The sequence below is a fragment of the Rhinoderma darwinii genome, chromosome 3, assembly GCF_050947455.1.
Source record: "Rhinoderma darwinii isolate aRhiDar2 chromosome 3, aRhiDar2.hap1, whole genome shotgun sequence".
Taxonomy (NCBI): Eukaryota; Metazoa; Chordata; class Amphibia; order Anura; family Rhinodermatidae; genus Rhinoderma; species Rhinoderma darwinii.
In genome coordinates, this window is record NC_134689.1 from 172,874,559 (window position 1) to 172,900,612 (window position 26,054).

A 26,054-nucleotide genomic window follows, 5' to 3' on the forward strand; every position below is an offset into this window, starting at 1 on the left:
TATCTACATGGGCTCTGGCACTTTATATGTGGGCTCTATGGTACTTTATATGTGGGCACTGTGACACTATGTGGCAAAATCTGCAGTGGACACTGTGACACTACGTGGCAATATCTGCAGTGGGCACTGGTACCATCTATGTGGGCACTATACAGTGGGCAATGTGATACCATCTACAGGGGCATTATACTGTATAGGGCAGCTATGGGGGAACTATACTGTATGGGGGTATCTTTGTGATAATGATACTGTATGGGGCGTTATACCGTATGGGGAAACTATGAGGGCATTATGCTGTATGGGGCAGCTATGAAGCATTATACTATATGGGGGAATTTGTGTGGGCATTATATTGTATGGGGCATCTGTGTGGGCATTATACTGTGTGGGGGCATCTGCGTTGGCTTTATACTGTTATTTGTGCATCTATGGGGGCATTTTACTGTAGTGGGGCAGCTATTTGGCATTATACTGTGTGGGAGGCACTATGGGGTATTATACTGTGTGTGGGGCAGCTATAGAGATTATACTCTGTGGGGGTACTATGGGGCATTATATGGTGTGGAGGCACTTTGGGGGCATTATACGGTGGGGAGGCACTATGGGGGCATTATACGGTGGGGAGGCACTATGGGGGCATTGTACGGTGGGGAGGCACTATGGGGGCATTGTACGGTGGGGAGGCACTATGGGGGCATTGTACGGTGGGGAGGCACTATGGGGGCATTGTACGGTGGGGAGGCACTATGGGGGCATTGTACGGTGCGGAGGCACTATGGGGGCATTGTACGGTGGAGGCACTATGGGGGCATTGTACGGTGGAGGAACTATGGGGGCATTGTACGATGGGGAGGCACTATGGGGGCATTGTACGATGGGGAGGCACTATGGGGGCATTGTACGATGGGGAGGCACTATGGGGGCATGATACTGTGTGGGTTGAACCGCGTGTGTATGGGTGGGGTTAGAGGCGCGCCTCATCTGTTGTCCCTCTGCGATTCTTGAAAGTTGGGAGATATGATTGAAGTGTGATCAGACTATAATCTTATGTCTATGAGGGAAGCCCATAGTCACCAGATGACATGCCTGATTCTTTGATTTTGGGAGATAAGCGGCTGCCAGAGGTGGCAGGCTGCGGTTTATCTCCCTCGGTTTATGAGGGAATTGGGGCTAGATGTTGGACTGCTATCTCATGTGCATGGCAGGCTTAGGACATGTTACACCTGGAGTTCCAACATTACAATAGGTCGCAGTTGTTTATGAAATAAATGGCTTTTTCCACAGTGCCAATACAATCTCTGCATAGTCTACTCCAAAGTAAGGTCTGTGTGATGAGAAGGCAATACGTCAGCGCCCTGTGCTGGTAACGACAGTCCTTCAGGTCACACTGGTGTAATAACGTCGCCATTTCCTCTTGCTCTATCATTCATGTAGATCGTCGATATCCTGAGACTCCGACACCGGGAGCCCGCTCCATTACATACCCAGTCAGATGATGAGCTGACGCCTCTCCCGCTGTTCGGACTCGGCCAGGGGCGTCCTGTGATTGGACGCACTGGATCACGTGTGGCGGCGGACAGCTGGCTGCGGCTGATCGCGGTCGGTGCAGCCGCCTGCTACCGCTTGTGTGCCGGGGCTTTGGTGCTCGGCCTCCGCTTCTCGTCTTTTGCCGCAGCATGGGAGACAAGAAAAGCCCGACAAGGTGAGCAGCAGAGGCGGACGTGCTGGGGACGGGAGGAATACTCCGCCTAAAGCGCCTGAGGCCACAGCAGATGTGAGCAGGCCTTGTGCGCTGCATGTAGACATGTCTGCGTCTCACACTTCTCTCTTCTTCAGGCCGAAGCGGCAGCCGAAGCCGTCGTCAGACGAGGGATATTGGGACTGCAGTGTGTGCACCTTCAAGAACAGCGCCGAGGCCTTCAAGTGCCTGATGTGTGATGTGCGCAAGGGGACCTCCACCCGGTGAGAGCCCACACCTCCTCCCCGTCCATCACTGGGTGCACTCTGCAGGGTGAACAATGCCGCATCTCACATGGGCCAGCTCCATAACGCGCTCTCTGTCACATATGGGCCTCTTCTCTAATCCTAGCGGTCACTCGCAGGCTACAGCCTGACCATGATACCCCGGGTGTCTGGATGCAACTTTTGGTGGCGGATGCCCAGCAGATAACGTGAGATGTAGGGGTGGGGGGATTTCTATAAACTAGTGCAAAACAACCCATAGCAGACTGTTCCAAAATGAAAGTAGTGACTTGATTGGTTCCTGCCTGCCATCTTGTAAGCGCAGTTGTGCTCCAGACCTCTCATAGCTTCAGTCTCTGGGACAGGAAGTAGCTGTCTGACGTCTACCATTGTCAGCCATATCTGCTCTCATGGGTTAATTTCTTTGTCACTTGGTCACACAGTGGGTGCCTCATCCCTCTTTCAGATCTCTATCACATGCTTGTTAGAACCTTTACCTATTGGGCAGTGGTTCTTTGGAGCCTGGTTGGTGAGGCAGTTTTCACAGAAGTGATCAGAAGCTGCACAGGCCTCTCTGTGGCTGTGTAAATCTCTGCTTTAGCAACATAATAGAGTCCTTTGTGCTTATTTTAGTGTTATACTGGCTTCAGGTGACTCACAGTATTTCTGTTTTTGTCATGGTCCTAGGTTCTGCCCCTGTGGAAAGTGTATCCTACCACAGTGAGTCCCAACCTTATTACCATAGGGGACGCCCTAGAGACGGTTCTCACTCCCTCAGAATCCCTATATCAGTGAAACTTGGTGTATCGGAGGTTAAGGCATATTTTTATATTTTGGCTGATTTATCCACTGCATTGCCTGTCCTTCTGTGGAACCGGTAACCCCGGGACCTTGGTTGGGAATTGCAACCCTATGGGGGTACACGTCCTGTTTCTAGGCAGTACTCCCAATATCACAATGTCCTCATTCTTTTAAAATGTGCAGCTCAGTTTTCGGTTGTAGTCTTGGGGCTACGTTCGTGATCTGAGTAGTGGGGAACATGGCTTAGAAATACTGAAAAATGCTTTAGATAGCGCCCCCCCCCCCCCCAACCCAGAGTGTCTTTGCATTAAGGGTAGAAATGGAGGTTGCCTAGAAGGGGATACGAGGAAGTGGTTACTAAAGGGGGTTTTACACATGACTATTATCGGGCAGACGAGCGTTCATATAACGCTCGTTGCCGATAATTTCCCTGTGTAAACAGGATAGCTATCAGCAGATGAGCGAGCAAACCTGCTGGTCGTATAGTTTTTAAAAAAGTAAAATATTATCGTTGTCGGCAGCACATGTTTCTGTGTAAACAGGAAGACGCGCTGCCGACATGGTAAAAACGTATGGGGACGAGCGATCAGAGTAACGTCCGCTCGTCCCCATCCATAGGTCCATGTCCATAGATCGCTGCACCTTCCGAGTCTCTGATTGGGCACTCACATACACTTCCTGGTAAATAAAGTAAGAGTGGTGCCAGGCTTAAGGTGAGGTTCACAACACGTTTTTTTATTATGTTGAAATTTAGTATTTTTTTTTTGCCATTCCCTTTTATATTCTTAAAGTAAGTGGTTAGATTAGAGCGTTTTACATCGACTGGAAAATTTGAGAACTGAACCTGTTCTGCCTGATGTGACCGATTTCGATCTGTCAGAATAATTTGTTTTAAGTACCAGGTTTTATCATCAGAGCTCACCAATATGGTCATTTTTGTAATTCACTTTGATTAAAAAATGTGAGCCGCTATATTGTTAATATAAGCCACCCATTAATCCAAAAGTGTTTATATTACCTTTGCTAAGGTGTTTTGTCCCGTTGCTTTCACTCCTTTGACCAGGCCGAGTCTGCACAGTGTGTGTCCCTTGCTGATCTCTGCTCTCCACGGTCGCTGATCTCCTGCTGCAGTCAGAAGCAAGATCCTGCACTTATTGAGAGATTTTGAGCTCCGCATGATCAACTGGTACATAGACTTGTATTGACGCCATAGAATTCTAAGGGCTGCATAGAAGTCTATTGGGAAAGCTGAACATGCTCAGTTAGGCTATGTTCACACAGAGTTTTTTGACGCGGAAACCGCGCCGCAAAACTCGTCAAAAACCGGCCGAAAATTCTTCCCATTGATTTCAATGGGAGGCGGAGGCGTCTTTTTCCCACGAGCGGTAAAACCGTCTCGCGGGAGAAAGAAGGGACATGCCCTATCTTTAGGCGTTTACACCTCTGACCTCCCATTGACATCAATGGGAGGCAGAGAAAGTGTATTTCGCTGCGTTTTATGCCCGCGGCGCTCAATGGCCGCGGGCGAAAATCGGCGTGCAGGGAGGGTAAAATCGGCCTCAAACTTCCAACCGGAATTTTGAGGCAGAATTTCCGCCTGCAAAAAAAACTCCATGTGAACATAGCCTTAGGGATGGAACCAGTGCGGTAAACCACTGGCCCTACTGGTATTTATACTGAGAGGCCGGTAAACGTAAAATATTTTTGCTGACAATAGCGAGTGTCTGTATTTTTGCAAATTAAGGGCCCAATTACACAACCATAGTTTTCATCCGTAATTACGGATATTCTGCACACTCGTTTATTTCTATAGGTCACGGACACCTTTCCATATATTTACCGATGTGTGTCCGGGCTATAGAAGTGATCCGCAAATTATAGAACATGTCTTATTCCTGTCGGCAATTGCGGCACGTACTCGCCCATAGAAGTCGATAGGCGCGTGCAAAATTGCAGACCGCTACGGATGTGCATCTATATTCGTCCGTAATTGCGGAAGCGTTGCTATACGATGGCAGGTGATTCCACAAGAAAATGCTGCCTGAGCGATCATGTGACCTTTTAAAGGGGTTGAGAAATGCTGGTGACATCATTTGTAGCCTCCCTTATTATTATTATTTTAATTTTTTTGCAGACAGCGTGCCTGATATGTGGATGACTACGGATCCGTATTTGTGGACAATAAAAAAACACTACGGTCGTGTTCACGAGGCATAAGACAGTGGGTGCTCGGTCAGATTACTTGATATTTGGATTGGATACTACTCCATTATCAAGGCCGTCCGGCCCTATTACCATTAGCAGCGTCCCGAGTGTGAGATTGGGGCCGGCAGCAGATTGCAGTGGGCAAGGGAGCAGAGAGCCAGAAACACTTACATTTAGCAGCTGGACATGTGGACACTGCCTACTTGCCCAAGAGTCCAGGTCGGAAACTTTCTTCAACTTTAGGTAGAGTTGCTTCGCGCCCTTTTTTTGCCAATTCTTACAGCTTCGCCATGCATTAGTTTTTCAGGCCAGGTCAGTTAATCTGTTTCTTCTGCATTGATTATTGATAAAAGCTTCCTCTAGTGGCACCAAGGGGGTTATCTCCATATTCTATAGACATTTGCTGTCCTTATACTGTCAAAAGTTCCCTGTGATTATCTGGGGACCCCTTACAGAGGAGCAATGACGGATGTTTTGGCGACCATTCACACTGTATCACTGTACGAGGCTTGTCGGTTGTCCCACTTGTTCATAATTCACAGGGTGTATAAAACTCTGGTATTGCTAAAAAAAAAAATTAGGCCTTCAGAGTGATCCCAATTGCTCTAGATGTGGGATTGGGGGCGCATATCTAATACACCTGATTTAGGAATGTCCAGTGGTGGGACCTTTCTGGAAGAATGTGCAACAACTGTGATATATATATATATATATATATATATATATATTGAGTCAATATCCACGTGGAACCAAAAATTTGTATATTGGGTCTCTTGGGAGACAACATATCATCGAGTGGTATATCAATGTTTTGTTTTTTTAACGTTATATCCGGCCCAGAAACTCATTGCTAAATACTGGATTTAATTGACCCCTATTAGCAAAATTTCGTTTCTCTAGTATAAATGCCTTGATTCGCTTGGAAAGAGGGTTTTTAAAAAAATCCGAGGGCAGATGCAAAATTTGAGTCAATTTAGGATCCATGGATAGATTCTCCTGGTCTTCCATCCCGAAATGTGCCGAAGTCCACTTGATGGTATCTCACTCCCAAGAGTCCTAAACATTATTATGGTGTAATAACTACGTTTTAGAAGTAAGGCCTCGTGCACACGACCGTAGCCATGTGCACGGCCGTGATTTTCGGGTCGGCCGGCAGCGGACGGTCAGCCGCGAGCCGCCCGCAAATCACGGGCCATGCACATGGCTGCGCCCATTATTTTCAATGAGCCTGGACTGCAGAACTCGGCCGTAATAAGACTTGCCCGTTCTTTCTGCGGTCCGGGCTCCCGGGCCATTCACGGACCGTGAAAACCGCGGTTGTGTGCATGGCCCCATAGGAATGAATGGGTCCGCAATTCTCCCGTAGATTTTCGGGGGAATTGCGGCCGCAAAAGCACGTTCGTGTGCATGGGGCCTTAATTTCAGGATTTTATAATGTTCTGCTAGGCATATGTGTGCAGAGGGATCTTATTTTTGTTTTCTTTATTTTCATTATAAATCTAAATCCTGTTGTGTACATCCACACTTGCAATCTGTATTGGTATGTGTTTTGCACTGCTGGACAGTGAAATTGTACCTTGGGTCGAGGGGTGGGCGGATGTTTATACAAGGGTTGTTTTTTTGTTTTGTACTATTGAAAAGCCAAATAAAAAATTTGGAAAAAGGAACATATTGACCGTCTGTCTGAGGCTCCCAGACTTAAGTGGCAAATCGCAGTCCGTGTGAAGTCACGCCCTCACAGCCACACCCACTTTTTTCCCATGTTAAAGTGCATTTGCACATGCCAGTTTTTTGTTTTTTTCTATTTCTGCAAAACTGCAGAAAAAAACACACAAGCATCATGTGTAAATCCACTGTGAACCTGGCTGGTATTGTTGGACAGAAAAGGTAGCAACCCAATGTGCAGTAGAGGGTAGAGACTGGAACCTGCAGCGAGCGGAGCTTGTAAGAGGGGATGATCGTTTGGACACATTTCCTAGCCCGTCCACAGCTCTACATCTGATGCCGGAATTGAACAGCACTGCTGGTGAAAAAAACAAATAGAGCATGTAATGCAATTCAATGTTTTTCTGTATGTGTTACTTTATGGCAGGAGTTTTGAGGACTTTTGGCAGTAGAAAAACCCCTGTATCGAAAGTCAACTGTTTGGATTGGTAACATTAATTTATGCCTATGGCCAGATTTAGGTGAGGCTAGTTCTAGACAGCGAACGTTGGTTCAAGCTTTTTATTTCTGTTGTTTTTTTACATTGACCTAATTTTATACTTTAAATGTATATGTCAAAATGAGTATCTTTGCAAATACTTTCCTTTTACCCTGTACCAATCCTTAGATTACTTATTTTCCATTGTCATAGAAAGAAAAGAAATTGCAGGGTGCAACTAAGGATCTAACAGTCAACCGAAATGTTTCAGATATGTGACCTAACAGCTTAGTGTTATTTTTGTAACAGGTAATTGTGTAAAAATGCAGAACCTTCTTGTAGCTGGAAACCAGCGGAACAATGAAGTAGCTTTAGATGTGAGTGGAGAAGAAATAGACATGGGACGAAAAATTGATTCTCAACAAATAATGCTGATTTCATATCCACAACACCCTAACCTTTCGTGGTTCTACTGAGCTAAACTTGGATCTCTACAAAACCGACCGGTGATCTACGTTCAGTTTAGTCCAACCTTGGCAGGTCCAGGTATTGCGGCTGTAATACGGATGCAGCATTGAATTTGCAAAGTTACTCAACATTTTACGATGTTAAATGGTGTAAGTTGTTCAAAACTATGTTTTTGTTTATTTCAATAAACACTCATATTAATAGTGCAAAAATGAAAGAAGTAATTGACCATTCATCTAACATTCACGCTACTCAGTATACATTGTCAAATTAAGGAACTGTACAGCGATCAAGTTGTGCAACAGTCCAACCAATTTCTGCCGCAGCAGCGGACCAAAGCTTTCAGTGCGCTGCAAGTGATAAGTGGCGGTGTAGCTTTGGTATCAAAGGATATGATCACCTTAGGAATCAATTTGGTTTTCAAATAAAAAATGGAGCAACTTTGCAAATAGTCCTGATTGAAAATCTCCTATTATTTTAAGTCTACAGCTCCTATGCAGATCTATGTGTCAATAACCGACCACAAACACAAATAAACCCTGTGTATCCTGATGCTGAAGTCCTACTCTGTTCTATCTGGCCCATCTGCCTGACACATTTGGTAGATTACAAAGATGTAGGGAGTATGATTGCAGGATCAGACAACACTTGGTTTGCTTGTTGTCTGTTACTATGGAAACACATAGGTCTGCATAGCAGGTGCAGAAACAAAGCCGTAGAACGTTTTTAATGAAGACTATTGGATTTACATTAAACGCATTGAAACCTTAAAGAAAAGGTTGTGTAGGTGGACATAACCTTAAAACCTACATCAAGAAAAATGTTTGCCAGAAATAACTTTGTTTTCTTTATGCAGGAAACCACGACCTGTTTCACAGCTTGTTGCACAGCAGGTAACGCAGCAATTTGTGCCCCCCATGCAGTCAAAGAAAGAGAAAAAAGACAGAACAGAGAAAGAAAAAAGTGAAAAAGAAACCTCTATTAAAAAGAATAGTAACAAGAAAGCAAGGTAATATACAGAAATATTGTAATATCATTTAAGATAGTTTTTCCCTTGCATTGTCAACTGCTTTTATCTAAACAAATGGTAAATTCAAAGGGGGCTCTATACTTCTCCGTAAATAAGGCCAAATGAGCAAAGATAACTTCCTTGTATAGACTCTGTTAAAACTGTCAGGTGCCTTGTATTTAGGGGGTCAATTTGTCTTCACATATAGGCTTTTTATTTGACTATAGAGATCACTTAAGTATAGAGCAGACTTGGGGACAAATGAGAGATCTATAAGTACCTATTTTGTCCCCAATATTTGAAAATATGATGGAGTAATATTACCTGGTGCCCTCCAGTTGCCTCCCTGTGCCGTGGATCCCCTGTTTTAGGGTCCCCTCTGTACTGTCCCAAAATGGCTGCAGCGCTTCTTAGACCGAGACACTCCCACTGTTCTCAGATTGGCCAGAGCTGCTCACGTGAGCAGTACTGTCCAATCTGTGAACAGAGGGAGTGTTTTAGACTGAGTCTGAGAAGCGCTGCTGTGGCCATTGTGAGGCAACACAGTGGGGTCCCTAAAACGGCGGATCCACATCAAAGGGACACAACTGGAGGGCACCAGGTAATATTACTCCATATACCCTGTTAATTTATCATTTTGATCTGAGACCGGAGGATCAATTTAAGTTAATATTAATTTAAACATTTTATTTTATAAAGTTAGAAGATGAGTTAAGTTCTGTGTAAAGCGGTCTGTCATCACACTATACTTCCTTGTTTTCAGTGTAAAATACAGTGCCTTGCAAAAGTATTGACACCCCCTCTTGCTGTTTTGGTGTATTACAACCTAGAATTAAAATGGACTTTTTTTATATATATATATATATATATATATATATATATATATATACATATATACCATTATATAAATTTTGGACGATTATGTTTACTCTTTGTTTATGGAAAAAAAAATCTAGAATGTAAAGAAAATTTTGAAAAATCAGCATTTTCCTACATTTGAAATCCTCTACTTCTAAAAATTTATTTATTTATTGTTCTCTCCGGAGGTTCAAATATTCACCAAAATTTGCAAAACATATTTTTTTCGGCACCACTTCAGTTTTGAAGTGACTTTGAGGGGTCTATATATTAGACACTCCTCATAAGTCACCCCCATTTTAAAAACTGCACTCCTCAACATATTTAAAACAGCATTTAGGAAGTTTGTTAAAGGCTATGTATACCTTTTTGAGGGACATTTTTTATATTTTTATAAAAAAAGGTCAGTCAGTGTGTTTTGTGTAACTTTAATTAATCTTTATTAAAAATTAGTTTTACTTTTTGAGATACCGCTGTTCTGTATTCTCTATCATTCGCTATTTCCTGAATCAGTCAGTCCCACGGACCTGACGTGTTCAGTGAAAGCGTGTCAGACACGCAGGATCCACCTGTAATCTATCACATCTAAGTTCATAACTTAGATGTGATAGATAACAGGTGGATCCGGTGTGTCAGAGACACACAGGACTTGCTGACACTGAATCCATCAGGTCTGCGGGACTGACGGATTCAGGTCATAGTGAAAGATAAAGCTGCTGTGTATAAAGAATAAGGAGCAGCTGTATCTCAAAAAGTAAAAATAATTTTTAATAAAAACTATTTATAAAGTTGCACCAATCACGCAGACTGACCTTTTTATTAAAAAATAAATGCCATTAAAAAGTTTACATAGCCTTTTAAGGAATTAATCTAGTGGTGTAGTGAGCGTTTTGACCCCACAGGTGTTTCAGCGAATTTATTGGGATTGGACTGTAAAAAATATTTTTTGACAATAATATGTCGTTGTAGCTCAAATTATACATTTTCACAAGGACTATAGGAGAAAAAGCACCCCAATGTTTGTGGAGCATTTTCTCCTGAGTACAGCAATTACCCATAACTGGTCATAAACGGCTGTTTGGGCACACGGCTAGGCTCGGAAGGGAAGGAGCGCCATTTGGCTTTTGCAGTGCAGATTTTGCTGAATTGGATTCTGGGGGCCATGTTGCGTTTACATAGCCCCTGAGGTACAAGTACAGTAGAAATTTCCCAGGTGGGATCCATAATTTAATTCTTTGAGTGGTATGGTCTCCGAAATGAGATCACACCTTCTTACGTAAAACATTTATTTATTTTTCTAAAACATATTTTTATTTTTTTTAAACTTCTAATAGGCTTCCGTATATAGCCGAACAGGAGGCCATTGTTAGGCTTCCTGGTTTCCATAGCAACCATCAGCAGCCCGAGATTTATTGCTGCGGCCGATGGAGTTCAGAGGGGGCCCCCTCCCTCTTTGTCAACCACTTAAATGCAGCGGTTGCTATTGACCATGACTATTGACCATGGCATCTAAGGGGTTAAATGGCGGCGTTGAGAGATAACGGTGATCTGCGCCATTGTAGTGGGATGTCGACTGTATACTACAGCTGGCACCCACTGCAGATGGCGCGGGCACATCCTCAGGACGTAAATGTATGCCCCGTTAATGATTAAAATAGGCGTACAGTTATGCCCATATGTGGGTAGGGGTTAAAGGTGCGAAAATTCTTCTTTAATGTGACACAAACAATAATTAAGACAAAAAAAGAAGACTTTAATGTGCATAAGTATTCACCCCCTGAAAGTTAATACTTTGTGAATTCACCTTTTGCTGCTATTACAGATACAAGTCTCTATGGATAAGTTTCTTAGTTTAGCACATCTAGACACTGGGATTCTTTCCCATTCTTCCAGGCAAATCTACTCCAACTCTTTCAAGTTAGATGAGTTGTACTGGTGTAAAGCAATCTTCAAGTCATGCCACGGATTCTCAGTGGGATTAAGGTCGGATTTTGACTAGGCCATTCCAAGACCTTTACATGTTTCCCTTAAACCCCTCCAGTGTAGTTTTAGCATTATGTTTAGGGTTATCGTCCTGCTGGAAAGCGAACACCCGTCACAGTCTCGCATCTCTGGCAGGCTGAAACAGGTTTTCCTCAAGAATTTCCCTGTACTTACTGCCATCCATCTCTTCATCAGTCCTGGCTAGTTTTCCAGTCCCTGCCGATGTAAAGCATCCCCTCAGCATGATGCTGCCACCACCGTGCTTCACTGTGGGGATGGTGTTTTTGGGGTGATATGAAGCGTTGGGTTTGCGCCACACACAACATCTCCCATGATGGCCAAAAAGCTTAATTTTAGTCTCCTCAGATCAGAGAACCTTCTTCCAAGTTGTTTGGGGAGTCTTCTAATTCGATTTGGCGAACTCAAAACGTGTTGTCCTATGTTTTTTCTTTAAAGAGGCTCTGTCACCAGATTATAAGTGGCCTATCTCCTACATAATGTGATCGGCGCTGTAATGTAGATAACTGTTTTTTTTATTTATCAAAAATTATCATTTTTGAGCAAGTAATGCGCAAATTTAGATTTATGCTAATTACTTTCTTAATAGACAATTGGGCGTGTTATTACTTTTTTTTTTTACCAACTGGGCGTTGTACAGAGGACTGTATGACGCTGACCAATCGGCGTCATACACTTCTCTCCATTCATTTTTAGCAATACTCGCAACACATCGTGATCTCGCGAGATCACTCTGTACTGTCACCTACACCCACATTAACTTTATCGAAGTGTCTTGAGAGTGAATAGACATCACCTCCAGCCGGGACGCGATGTCTATTCACACTCCCGACACTTCGGTAAAGTTTCTGTGAATGACAGCACAGCGTGATCTCGCGAGATCACGCTGTGCTGTGTGAGTAAGTCCCCAAGAAACTTTACCGAAGTGTTGGGAGTGTGAATAGACATCGCGTCCTGGCTGGAGGTGATGTCTATTCACTCTCAAGACACTTCGGTAAAGTTAATGTGGGAGTATGTGACAGTACAGCGTGATCTCGCGAGATCACACTGTGTTGTGAGTACTTCTAAAGATGAATGGAGAGAAGTGTATGATGCTGATTGGTCAGCGTCATACACTCCTCTGTACAACGCCCAGTTGGTAAAAAAGTAAAACACGCCCAGTTGTCTATTAAGAAACGAATTAGCATAAATCTAAAATTGCTCATAACTTGCTTAAAAATTGTTTTTCAAAATAAAAACCACTTCTCTACATTATAGCGCCTATCACTTATAATCTGGTGACAGAGCCTCTTTAAGCAATAGCTTTCTTTCTGGACACTCTTCCATAAAGCCCCCATTTTACCATTGGTGTCTTAGTTGAATCTCTGATTAATGCCCTCCTTGCCCGGTCTGAGTTTTGGTGGGCAGCCTTTTCTTGTCAGGTTTGTAGTTGTGCCATATTTTTTCCATTTTGTTATATTGGATTTAATGGTGGGATGTAAAAAGTTTATCATTTTTTTTTTATTTTTTTTTTATATAGCCCAACCGAACCCTGATATATACTTCTCCAAAGCTTTGTCTCTGACCTGTTTGGAGAGCTCCTTGGTCTTAAAGGGAACCTGTCACCGCCATTTCACCTATTAAACCAGCACTACCTGGTGGTAGTGGGTGAAAAATCATTTCTATATAACCTATAATTGTCTTCTTAGTGGGCTCTGTAGCTTTAATATTCAGTTTTTTAGTGTTCCTGTGCTGTATGCTAATGAGCATAAGAGTCAAATCTTCGTTTGAAGAGAGTCATATCCTCATTCCTCAAGTCTTTCCGAGTTTACCCCGCCTCCTTACTTTTGATTGACAGCTCCTCGCCTTCCCCCAGCACACAAAATCCTGCGCTTGTGCATTGATGTCCTATTCTGGGGTGTGCGCACAAAGGGACACCGGATTTTTACGATAAAAAGCACAAAATGTTTGCAGACCGTTATTTACAGTCGGAGGAGGGGATAGCGGCAATGAACTTTTGATAGCAGCGGCCAGTAAGGGATAAGTAAAGTTCAATAGGTGAAATGCTGGTGACAGGTTCCCTTTAATGCTACTTGCTTAGTGGCGTTGAAGACTCTGGGGCCTTTCAGAACAAGTGTATTTATACTGACGTCATGTGACACTTGGATCACACAGAGTGGGACCTTATTTAACTATTTATGTGACTTCGGAAGTTTAATTATTTTGACCAGATCTTATTTAGGGTTTTAATAGAAAAGTGGGTGAATACATATGCACTCAGTTTTTCAGTATTTAGTTAGTTTTCTTTTTAATTCCACTGTAACGATTTGAACTTTTTTTGTTACGTGCTTTACATAAAAATCAAATTCAAAATCCCATTTTAATTCTAATGCAATAAAACCAGAATACTCGTTATGTACTACAGTATGGAGACAGGTCTGCTCTACTATTGGCCCAAGCAGCGCAAAATAAATATTGTGCTTTTTTTAGACTAATAGTAGTGCGGACCTGTCTCTTTGAATGGGGTAGCACAATATGACATATTGGAATTATCTGCTAGATGTACACAGCTGAAAATGTTGGTAACTAAACTAATATTTCTGCCGTGATCATCTTATTTTAAATAATTACTTTCACCAAGTATAAAAAAAGAAGTAACCTATGTGACATTTCATATAGAAATGTTCGGAGATGAGTTTAGCATGGTGCTTGGTAACACTATAATTTAGTGATTGGCATATGAAGCCAAAGGAAGCATATATATGGGCCTACTTCACTCCATCCCTCTGAACTGTTAATTTAGTTTTTTACAAAAATGTAATGAATCCCTCTTGCTCTATTTCTGCTCTCGGCTCAGTGGTTACTCGCTGTTGCTACAGACGTACTGCCTAACAACCCTATTGAAAAGACTGCGGTTACTTGTCACTTTTTCCCTAGCAACCAGTCTGTCTGACAGCAGAGAAGTCAAACAATGGCATTCTCTATCTTAGGGCATGCCTTAATCAGGCTTCTCTTTTTTTTTTTTTGGGAACCTCCTTAAAACCTATATGAATTAAAACCGGTTGCATGTGAATAAAGCTTTAAAGCATAGCCATCAAAGCAAAAAAAAAAAAACACAATCCGTCCTTAGACAGCTGTAGATATGTATTCAATATAGTACCGTCAAAAATTATGTCTAACCTGCATATTTTGGCTTTTTTCTTTTTTTCTTCTTCCTTGCATGCTTTGAGTGAACAGGCTCTTATTGTAATGTTTTCCCTTACTTTGTTGTACTCTTAGTCCCCACACGTCCCTAAGGCTATGGTCACTTAGCATTTTTAAACTACCTATAGAATGCTTCCGGTACATACGCTGTACATATTCGTAGGCTACAGTTACCTAACAGATGCCAAGAGTGTCGTTTTGGCATAATTATTATTTTTTTTTTTTCACTATATAGAAAAGGTGTCATTTGCTGCGCTTTTATATACAGACATTCCTCCAAAAACACGTATACCGCGCACTGTTGTTTATCATAGGTGCCTATGGGTGACGTATGCTTATACAGTAGCATATATCGGAGCCTTTCATCAGAGGTGTACGTCAGGAAATACTTACAACGGAGGGCTAAAATGAGATGTGAACAGAGCCTTCGAGCTCTCACAGGACACGAAGCCAATCCGTTGTCTCCCCACTTCTGCTCCCCTCTCACAGCATGCAGTTTTGCAAACACATAGAGAGAGAAGAGCTGCAGTTGCAACCCCTCCTCCCCATCTACTACTTACTCTATTACTGCAGATGGATTTTTTGGGGGACTGAGCAGGTTTCTGAACATTTACTGTGAACTACAAGCTGCTGGAAGGTGAGATAGATGCCAATTTCACCTAACAAAAAAATAGATTACAAAGATCCATGTATTCACATGTACTACTGAGTTATGCAGAAAAAAATGAATAGGTACGCTTATCAATGCATGATAAATTCTGCAACTTTCTATAATGCTTTCTGTGTCCGCTCAATACCATTATCAAGACTTATACAAGCTGTAAGCGGATAAAACCAATCTCGTTCAGACCTAATCTCACAGTAATGATTGGATACAATTGTTTCCAGTCTGGGAAATCCTCGGTGAGCAAAACATTTTAGTAGCATAAGGGTCCTCTTACACGGCCCGACGTGGGCCGTGTAAACGAGTTCCGATCAACGAGGGAGCTGTGCTGCCGACAACGATAATATTTTAGGCTGCATAAACGTTACAATCAGCCAAACGCTGGTTTATCGGCTGATCGTTGCCCTTTTTACACAGGGCAATGATGGGGAACGAGACTTCTGTGAACGCTCGTTTTGCCCGATAATTGGCCAGTGTAAAAGGGCCTTAAATCTCTGTTTTGTCCTAATAAAATGTAGCAAACTAAGTAAGATGTATCATCCAGGAGCAGTTCCTAGACTTGATACAGAGCGGCATTGACAGGGCTAGGTGTGTACGGGTTTCAGTCCGCTTTCATCTACTGACCACAAATTGTTCTTGAAAATGGTGATGAATTACAAAACACAGAGGCAAGCACTTTTCATGATACGATGACTAGGCTTTAGTTGCATAATACCAGAAATCCCTTAGGCTATGTTCACATGGTGTAGTTCCTGAAGGGAGGACACACATAAAGGATGTAATTACACTGCTTGATACTTTTTAAAACCACTTCAGGCACTGGCTAAATAGTTGGTCAAGTGGTGTCATGTGGTCATGGCTGGGACTACTAATATCGCACCTTGGCAGTGACCACGTGGTGCCTCTCAACCAATTGTTTATTAGCACATAGCGTGTACATGGAATCAGCGGCCCCACACTCTCATAGATGCTCTTTCTTAGGGTGTATTCAGATGTTGCAGTTCTTGCTGTGCGACTAAGCCGAGCGCCAAAAAACCGCATCGAACTGCCGTTTGTTCTGCAGCTAGCACAGGTGAAGCACTTCAAAGCTGCCGTAATTTGCAACAAAAACCGCACCTCAACTGCCAAGTCTGAGTACACCCTTAAATGGGTTTGTCTTGCGATGGACTACCTTGAATTTCTGCTCAGCGGACCCTCAAACTCATATGCTGATTGGCACAGCCTTGTAGAAAATGGCTTTAACTATAATAAAACATTATTTTAATTACTTTAAAGGGCAGCTAAACGTTCAACAACCTTCTGACACGTCGTGGGGGTCCGAGCACTGAGACACCCACCAAATCGCTAAAAGGAAGTGGCAGAAGCCCTTGTGTGATCGCTGAGCCGGTTCATTTCAGTTCGGATTTTTCTGGAAAGCCGATGTAGCGGTGTACAGCTCATAGACTTTCTATTGAGTCCCTACACCACTACATTGATTTCCGGAAAAAACCCGAAACAAAGCCGCTCACACAAGCAATTCTGCTGCTTCGTTTTAGCCATTGGTGTTTTGTCTGGGTGCTCGGACCCCCACCAATCAAAACTTCTGACATGTCATTATAACGTGTCAGGAGCTTGAACGTTTAGTTACCCTTTAAATACAAAAAAGTGGTTTTATAATCTGAAGCACATTTATTTTTAAAAAAATAACTAGATCTGTTTTAAATATATTCTTTATATTAATGCATATATCTATAGATTAATCGCTATGATTTGTAAAAGAAAATTACCAATAAAATACTAAACAGAAAAAAAAGCAACCAGATATTGAATAGACATTACAAGTTAACATATCTATTCGGTTACGTGTTTCTTTATATTTCTTTTTTTTTGAATTTTTTTTTTATTTTAGGCCACGGTTGAAAAATGTGGACAGGAGTAGTGCACAACATTTGGAAGTTACTGTGGGAGACCTAACGGTCATTATTACAGACTTTAAAGAGAAAGCAAAGTCCCCTCCGACATCCAGTGCCACCTCTGTGGACCAACACAGTCAAAGTGGATCTGGCTCAGAGAACACAGAGAGGGGAATATCCAGGTCCTCATCACCCAGGGGAGAAACCTCATCTGTAAATGGAGAATCTCATTAAAGTTTCTCTAGTGTTTTCTAGATATTGTGACAAACTTCTTTCTGCCAATAGTCACCACAGTTACATGGAAAAAAATCTGATGCAAATCTGATATTTTTGAGAAAGAAAGTGAGTATGTATGCACTTATTTTTTTAACTCTATATTTTAAGTGCGCCTTGAAAGATAATACTTTCATGGTAAGTGACGCCAAAAGATAAGAAGGGTTTGCATAAGCGGAAATATTAACGTGTACAAATATTCCTGGTTCATGTTTGATGTAGGCAGATATTTTCCAAATCCCAATAGTCCGAACTAGCTGCCATGTCCATCCACCCTGTGTGATATTTGCTTTACAAGCCTCATTAAACCCAAGGGACAGTACTTACAGGGACGCTGTCATGGACTTCCTTATCCAGTCATTTTTATTTCTGTTTAAACCTAGATTTCAGGAGGGTATAGCTATTTTCTATAGGTACCAAGTCCGTTTTAACAGATCTATTGCTAGACCTATGACTACATCCAAGAACCATCATTCTTAATCTCTTGTAATGTGACACTGCCCTGTAAAGGAGGTAGCCATCGGTTATGACTAAATTACTGTATGAGAGTCTTCAGCAAGCATTTGGTGACCACACATATTGAATATTTTTTGACAGGGCATGGCAAGAAATTGCATAAGCCAATTTTACTGCATGTATGTTTCATCTGCAGTCATGTTCAGCTATTCACAAAAGTGTTGAGGCTCCTTCACGCCACTAAAACGCAGAGAAACTTGCATTGTATGTTTTCTTAGATTGATCACCGTATGAAACTAAAAAAATTATGGTTTCATGAATGGATCCCTGTAAGTTACATTAACCCCTTGAGACTAGAACAGTACTTTCCATTAACCGTTGTCCACTGCTATACACCACTTATTTTGACTGAAATAAGCAAAATGACATCACATGAGAACTCGAGGGCTAATAATGCATATGTGTAATGTCAGTCATGACGAAATGTATATAGACTCTTTCCATTTTCAGGTGTTGGTAGTCCTTTAAAAGGGACTATCTACAGTTAGATGCCATTTAATTTATTGGCTCGTTTGTAGCACTTTGCAATTTTTATTTTTATTTTTTATTTTTAAAAAACACTGATTTTTAGCAAGGAATTTATATGATCTCTAAGTCCATTTTTTTTAACATTATATTAAGGCCCCCTGCACACAGGACGGAAAAGCTGCAGATTTTACCAGCCGTGCGGTTGAGATTTGACAGCGACTCATCCACATGCTGCAGAATATTTTCTGCACGAAAATCAGAGCATGTTGCAGATTTTCAAGTCTGCAGCATGGTCATTCTGTTGCGGATGTTCACTACAGACTTCACTTTTTCCATGTAGAAGGGGTGAAATCCGCTGGGAATCCAGACCAAACTCTGCAACTAACGCCCTGTGGATTTTACTGTAAAAAATCTGCAACAAATCCGCTGCGTCAGTGCGTACCTTTTTAAGGCCTAGTTAATACAGAGTTTTTGGTTGTTTTTTTTTTGCAAGCATAAAAATCTGCCTCAAAATTCCTTAATGTCTTTGCAGTGTTTTTTGCGACGCTTTTTGGCCGGGGCCATTGAGCGCTGCAGAAAAAAAATATAGCCAAAACCGCTTTCTCTGCCTCCCATTGATGTCAATGGGAGGCCGGAGACAGAAATGCCTGAAGAAAGGGCATGACTCTCTTCCTTTTTTCCTCTCGCGGGAAAAAGCGCCTCTGCCTCCCATTGAAATCAATGGGAGACACTTTCGACACTTTTTTTTGGCCCGGTTTCTGCATCGTGAACCTACTCGTAGGCCCTGTTCACACAGAGTTTTTTGACGCGGAAACCGTGTTGGAAAATGCGCCAAAGAATGGCCTAAAACACCTATTGATTTCAATAAGAGGCGGAGGTGATTTTTCCTGCTAGCAGTAAAATTGGCTTGCGGGAAGAAGAAGCGACATGCCCTATCTTCGGGCGTTTACGTCTCTGACCTCCCATTGACATCAATGGGAGGCAGAGAAAGCGTTTTTTTTGCCGCACTCAATGGCCGCGGGTCAAGAAACGGCGTGCAGGCAGATAAAAATCTGCCTCAAATTTCCAGACGGAATTTTGAGGCAGAATTTTCTGCCTGCAATAAACTCTGTGTGAACAGGGCCTTAAACTCCTTAAATTCATCATCTGTATGATTTGGATTGTCAAACATTGTGTTTGGGAGGACCTGGAGATGTAAGGAAAAAAGTTCAAGATAAAGTCATTCAAGATAAATATACTAATATCGACATAGTCCTCACACTGGTTATATCCTTAGTGTTCTGCTTGAAATATGACTAATTATCGGGTAGTCCTCTACCAATCTGTCCAGTACTGGGTTAAAGATAGGTTACTGAAAGCATTGCAGGCCTAACGTAGTTAGTATATGTTGCAATATGTACGAGCCAATAAATGAAGGCATTCTAAGTGTGGAATCCTTGTAAGTTACAGAATTAGTAAATCGGCGTGTAGACTGTTATTTGTGGAATGGCAATATCCAATACAGCATCTCAATTTAAAGGGTTCTACAACTCTACCGGATTTCAATGCCAACTTCTCCTGGACTACGTATTTACACCTGCAGGTTCACTCTAGTAATTCCAAGAAATACAAGATAAGTGGTGCCTCTGGGTAAGAAAGTACTAAGTATGTACTCCTCGATGCTTACTCAGTGGTTTAGTGAATGCTAAGGGCAACTGAATCTGCAAAGCTTTGCCTTCATATTAGCAGTTTTCCACCATTTAGGCTTTTATGACATGGCAATTAAACAAGTGTGGCCACTCTATTGAAATGAATGGGAGATTCGGAAAAAGCCAAGTAATTGGTCACACCATAAGGCTGTGTTCGCACGTTCAGGATAAGATGAGAATTTCGCTGCGTATTCTGTGCCTAAATCCTCATCATACCCCATTAACAGTGTTGAGCTTGGATTTCTGCAGGGGATTCTTTGTAAAATCCACTGCTGGAATTGAACGTATAGACCTAGCTGAAGTCTATCGGTGGACCCCATCCTTATACGCTGAACAGCATGCATCAAAAGTTCAGGATGCACCGGCCTATAAAATTAGGAGCACTGCATAGATTTGGACTGCTTAAGGCCTTTTTACGTCGTGCAGGTTTTGATGTTAAATAGGGAGAAATATAAATTGTACCATAGACGCAACTCCTAATTTTAATATAAAATATATGCATGCATGAAAAACTGCTCTGTGGACAAAATCTTAGTCCAGTTTCACACTTTTGTATCAGCATTTGTAAGCCAAAACCAGGACTGGAAAAAAAAACCTAGGAAAAAGTATAGTGGAAAGATTTGTACCTGTTCCATGGTTTGGCCAATCCTGGTTTTAGCTTCTAAATACTGCTGTATGAAAGTGGCCTTGCTGATCGCTGCATCGATCCTACCCACGGATGCTGCTCCATTTTGTGCTTTCTTGGGTAATTATGAACCACCAGTTGAGGGATAGATTCAAGGCGAGGCACATCCCAGTGAGCTGCGAGACAGACTAACTTAAAAAAAAATAAAAAAATTCAGGACTTTTTTTCTTAACTGTATACGGTATTTTCTGCCTTGGTGAAAATTAGATGTTGTGTTTGGTAATAAGATTATAGCTGTCAGAACTACTGACTCTACTTGTATCTTCTAACACTGGAGTTGTGCATCCTTGGTAGATGAGGCAAGTGATTTGACTGCATCCTAAAAAAAAAAAGAAAATGTAATCTTGATCTCATGAACATGTGTAATAGGTCTTCAATACTGAGAATACTCATAGATTGGGTGAAGCATCCCACTACTTTCATAAATAACCTCAGAAACCCTTGTGAAGGGGATGACATCCAATAATGAGCTTGGTCAACATCCGGATCCCCTCCACTGTGTCTACGTGATGTTTTCTGTACTTACATCAGCCTTATGAACTGTAAAGCAGTTGGCCATTTGCTTCACTATATTTATTAATCGGTTTAATCTCAAACTTGAATATTGTAAATTTTCCCCAAATCAAACCGTTCACAAGCGTTCCTCTTAGAGTTGTTATTGGTGACACCTTCTTTAGCCCGTCGTGTTTCTATTACTTCTGGCACAAAAGGGTAGGGCACCCATTTTTAGTCTTAAATGTATCCGATTTAATGTTGAAGTGCCATGGACATGTGGTGATCATTTTGTTATGCAGTGTTACTAGTAATTCCATCTTCACTTTTAGGTTAGTGAGTACTAACACATCTTCAATAGATTTCTATGGGCATGTATTGAATTTAAATTTTATAACATAGATGACGCTGCCTACATATGTATTCTTTGGATAATTGTACTGCATAGATATGTACACAACTCAAAAATCAACTTTAAGAACTCACTGCTACAGGAATTTCAAAGTGACTATCTTAAATGCACCTGCTGGTACTTGGTGTGAATTACATAGGAAAAATATAAATAAAGCCTTTGTATGAAATTTTGCCATTTTTATTTTGTTTTTATACATGTATTTTGGGCAACTGTTACTCTGGATTTTGCTGCTGGCTGTAATACTTTGTCATGAATTAAAATGCTGGCACGTTTTTTGTTTTTCTTTTACTGTTTTTATTGCTTTATTGAAATGATTCCTTTAACTTCTAAAAGTTATTAGTGAAAAGCATACTGTGCGTTTCAAACCTAAACTGACCGATAATGTTGTTTTCTCCTTTATGTCCTGTAACCTGAAGCATTGTGTTTGACATATTTGGCCCTCCATTCCCATTTAGTTCTAATTGTTAAAAATAATAATTGCACATACAGGAAGAAATTAAAATCTTTGATTTTATAATGATGTTTTCTATTTGATGTAATATAAATAGGAAAAGACATAGTGATTCCAAGTAAGCACAGCTTTGTTCTACCAAACAAATACTTAAGTATTACAATCGTTCAAACCTTTAGAATGTATTATTTTACTCTAAAGGAAAATACAAGTTTAGTGTCTCTCAGTTCAGTTCCTCTTAAATGGGTATTATGTTCTGTTCACATTACTGGCATGGCTTCCGTTCATAATGGAGCCATCACAACTACGCCAGATCCGTTCAGGTCTCATGGACCCCATTGTCTTATAACTGGGTCTAACAGGTTTCTTTTGGTATTTTTGAGGCAAGAATAGTACTACAGACTGCACTATCCTTGCTGTCAACAATACCAGAAACCCCTGGCAGAAACTTAATGGGGTTTTCTGGGCAAAGGGTAGTTTTTCATACGGATTACTTATCCACAGGCTAGGGTCATCAGTATATGATTGGTGGGGGTCCGACACTCGGAGCCCGCACTGGTCCGCTACGCCAACTGCCTTCGGGCACCAGATGTCCATTCAGGAAGCAGGTGGCTCTGGTCACAGTGTAGCTGCCTTGCTGCAGCTCTGCCCCTATTCAATTGAATAGAAGCAGAATTGCAGTACTTCATCATGGCTGCTATGCGCAGTGTACAGGGCTATCGGCTTCCGGCACTGAACTCTGCATAACATCCGATGTTTGGAGGCAGCCGGAGCAGCTGATCAGTGCGGGGTCCAGGTGTCAGACCCACACCAATCGTATACTGATGACCTATCCTTTGGATAGGTCATCTGTGTGGAAAAACAGTCCCATGCCTGAATAACCCCTTTAACAGGGCTAGTTTGAACAGAGCCTAAACCTAGGTGACACTGCAATGCTGGTAATTCCTTTTGGTGAATAAAAATTAATGGTGCTATGAAAGTGCATTCGCTTCTGAATTCTGTGAACTGTAGACTCATTAAGATCAACAAATCATTTAGAATAATTTCTAATCCTCTTTGTGATATACTGTACAATTTACCAAAACGTAACTTGTGCTTCCTCTCTTTGCTTGCTTACCAAGTCATTGAAAATCAAAGGGGTTCAAATGAATGTACAGGAATTGCGTTTTCCTGTATATATATTTTTTTTAACTGGTTTTGGAGCAACCTCTTTTAGTTTGTTTCACCTTTAACAGGATATTTGCAATGATAGATCTTTTTACATCTCAATCAGAAGTGTCACACGGCCATATTTATGGGGTCCTGGTGCTAGGATATCCACTTATATCTTGAACTAGTGGGTCCTGATACTCATTACAGCAAAGAGATGTGTATGTGTAGCCAACGCTCTTGAAATCAAGAGTTCCACACTACTAGTGAGCAGATCCGATCACTGGAATACCTCTTTACTTACTATTCCCAACCCTATGCATAAGGCCAGTGTTGCCTTGTACCATGATGACCATTGTAAAGTACAAAAAAAACAAAACCCATTTACTTTGCTCGTATTGCCTGTTGTGGAAATCCATTATTTGGTATCCTTTATATGTATCAATAAAATATTTTTATGAACACAGGTTTTGCATTTTTGTTTACGAACACCACTTAAAATAAACATGTAATGTTACCCATTTAAAGCGTTTTTGTATTTCCTGTCATTTGTGATGTTTCAAATGATGTACGTAATGTTTAAAGTCAGTACTCTATGCACAGTGGTACTGGATTTTGTAAGGTGTTAGCTGTGAAATACAGTTAGTTAAAGAAAATAAGTCTTGTGTGTTATGTTTACCATATACATCGTACATATCCATAGTCACCTGTCTTGTGTTTATTTCCGGTATGGAGCTGGGGGGAAACCATAAACAAATGAAAGGCTTCAGGGATGGAACAAGTATGCAGGGAGGAAAAGAGTAGTCTGGGTTGTTTAACAAGTAGTCTGTATTCAACTAACTTAGAAAATTATCCTCATACTAGGGCCAGGCGAATGACCTAAATCAAAGTCCCTATTAATTGAACGTATTAACCTCTATTACAATTACTAAACTATTTTTAGGTCACACTCCTTATTTGCATGCCAGACTATTGAATTAAAGAGGTTCTGTCACCAGATTAGAAGTGCCCTATCTCCTACCTAATCTGATCGGTGCTGTAATGTAGATAACAGTGGTTTTTATTTTGAAAAACAATCGTTTTTGAGCAAGTTATGAACAATTTTAGCTTTATGCTAATTAGTTCCTAATGCTCAACTGGGCGTTTAACTTTTTACCAAGTGGGCGTTGTAAAGAGAAGTGTATGATGCTGACTAATTTTCGTCATACACTTCTCTTCATTCCAGCCCAGCATCTTTCACTGCACAGCATGATCTCGCAAGATCACGCTGTGCAGTCACATACTCCAACAGTAACTTTACCGAAGTGTCTTGAGAGTGAATAGACATCGGCTCTAGCCAGGATGCGATGTCTATGCACACTCCCGACACGTCGGTAAAGTTTCTGTGGGACTTGCAGCAAACGTGATCTCACGAGATCACACTGTGAATGACAGCACTTCGGTAAAGTTACTGTTGGAGTATGTGACTGCACAGCGTGATCTCGCGAGATCACGCTGTGCTTTGAGTGCAGCTAAACATGAATGAAGAGAAGTGCATGACGCTGATTGGTCGGCGTCGTACACTTCTCTTTACAACGCCCACTTGATAAAAAGTTAAACCCCTAGTTAAGAAACGAATTAGCATAAATCTAAAATTGTTCATAACTTGCTAAAAAATGATCGTTTTTCAAAATAAAAAACACTTCTCTACATTAGTGTGCCGATCAGATTAGGTAGGGTATAGGGCACTTATAAACTGGTGACAGTCTCTTTAATATAGATCTCCTGAGCCTGCTAAATACTGCTGTACATAATATACCCCCTGCCACTGCCCATCACACAGTATAATGCCCCTATATCTGCCCCCACACAGTATAATGTCCCTATAGCTGCCATCCATGCAGTATAATGGCCCAATAGTGCCTAATAAAATACATACTCTCCTAACCCTGTTCCGAGTGGAGGAGATACCTCTGCTTCTCCGTTCTGTGTGGCTCAGCACGTGTTCAGATTCAACGGGACTTCTGCCATATACCAGCATTTCAGGCATCCTATTGGTCAACGGTGTCCTCAATCCCCGCCCCATTTACTTATTGTTTAGCCTTAATGCCCACGCGCCATGGCGATTGGACAGTACCCTCCCCAATGTTATGATGGGGCTTCTATACAGGGATGATGGTGGTACCTGTATATAACCACCATCATTCCTGCATATACCAGTCTGCCATCATCACTGTATATAACCCCCATCATTCCTGTATACAGGGATCATGGGGGTAATATACAGGGACCCCCATTATCCCTGTTTATACCAGTCTGCCATCAACCCTGTATAGAAACCCCATCATCAGTGTATATACAACTGTGGTGGGCACTGCCCGCTGGCATTGAGACTAAACAAGAAGTAAATAGGTCAGGCATTGAGGTACATAAAAAAAAGTAAATGGGGCGGACATTGTGGACCAATAAGATGCCTGAAACGCCAGTATATGGTAGAAGTGCAGCGGACTCTGAAAATATGCTTGCTGAGCCGCTTTCGGCACAGACACGCGCAAAGCAGAGACATCTGCGCTGAGCCGTGAGCAGCCGATGTTACACAGTGAATAGTAGAGCAGGGATTGGACGGCTCCCTTCTCTACTATAGGATTCAACTGTACCTGTGCCCCCAGGAAACGGATACAGTAGAAACCCCGGGGGGGGGGGGAAAGAAATGTGCAAGATGACATCTGTCATCTGCGTTGAATTTTAGGTT

The 26,054-nt window shown here is 41.8% G+C and overlaps 1 protein-coding gene across 2 annotated transcripts; it reads left to right on the forward strand.

The window, feature by feature from the left end:
- The first annotated feature begins 1,374 nt into the window (after positions 1–1,374).
- YAF2 (YY1 associated factor 2) lies at positions 1,375–23,982 on the forward strand. Of its 2 annotated transcripts, XM_075857057.1 has the most exons (4): positions 1,379–1,702; positions 1,837–1,962; positions 8,436–8,588; positions 17,183–23,982. In XM_075857057.1, the coding sequence occupies exons 1-4, from the start codon at positions 1,677–1,679 to the stop codon at positions 17,418–17,420; spliced, it is 543 nt and encodes a 180-aa protein (XP_075713172.1). In that variant the 5' UTR covers positions 1,379–1,676; the 3' UTR covers positions 17,421–23,982. The 2 variants fall into 2 exon arrangements, with proteins under 2 accessions (XP_075713173.1, XP_075713172.1); XM_075857058.1 differs by lacking the exon at positions 1,837–1,962 and having other exon boundaries at positions 1,375–1,702.
- Positions 23,983–26,054: the final 2,072 nt, after the last annotated feature.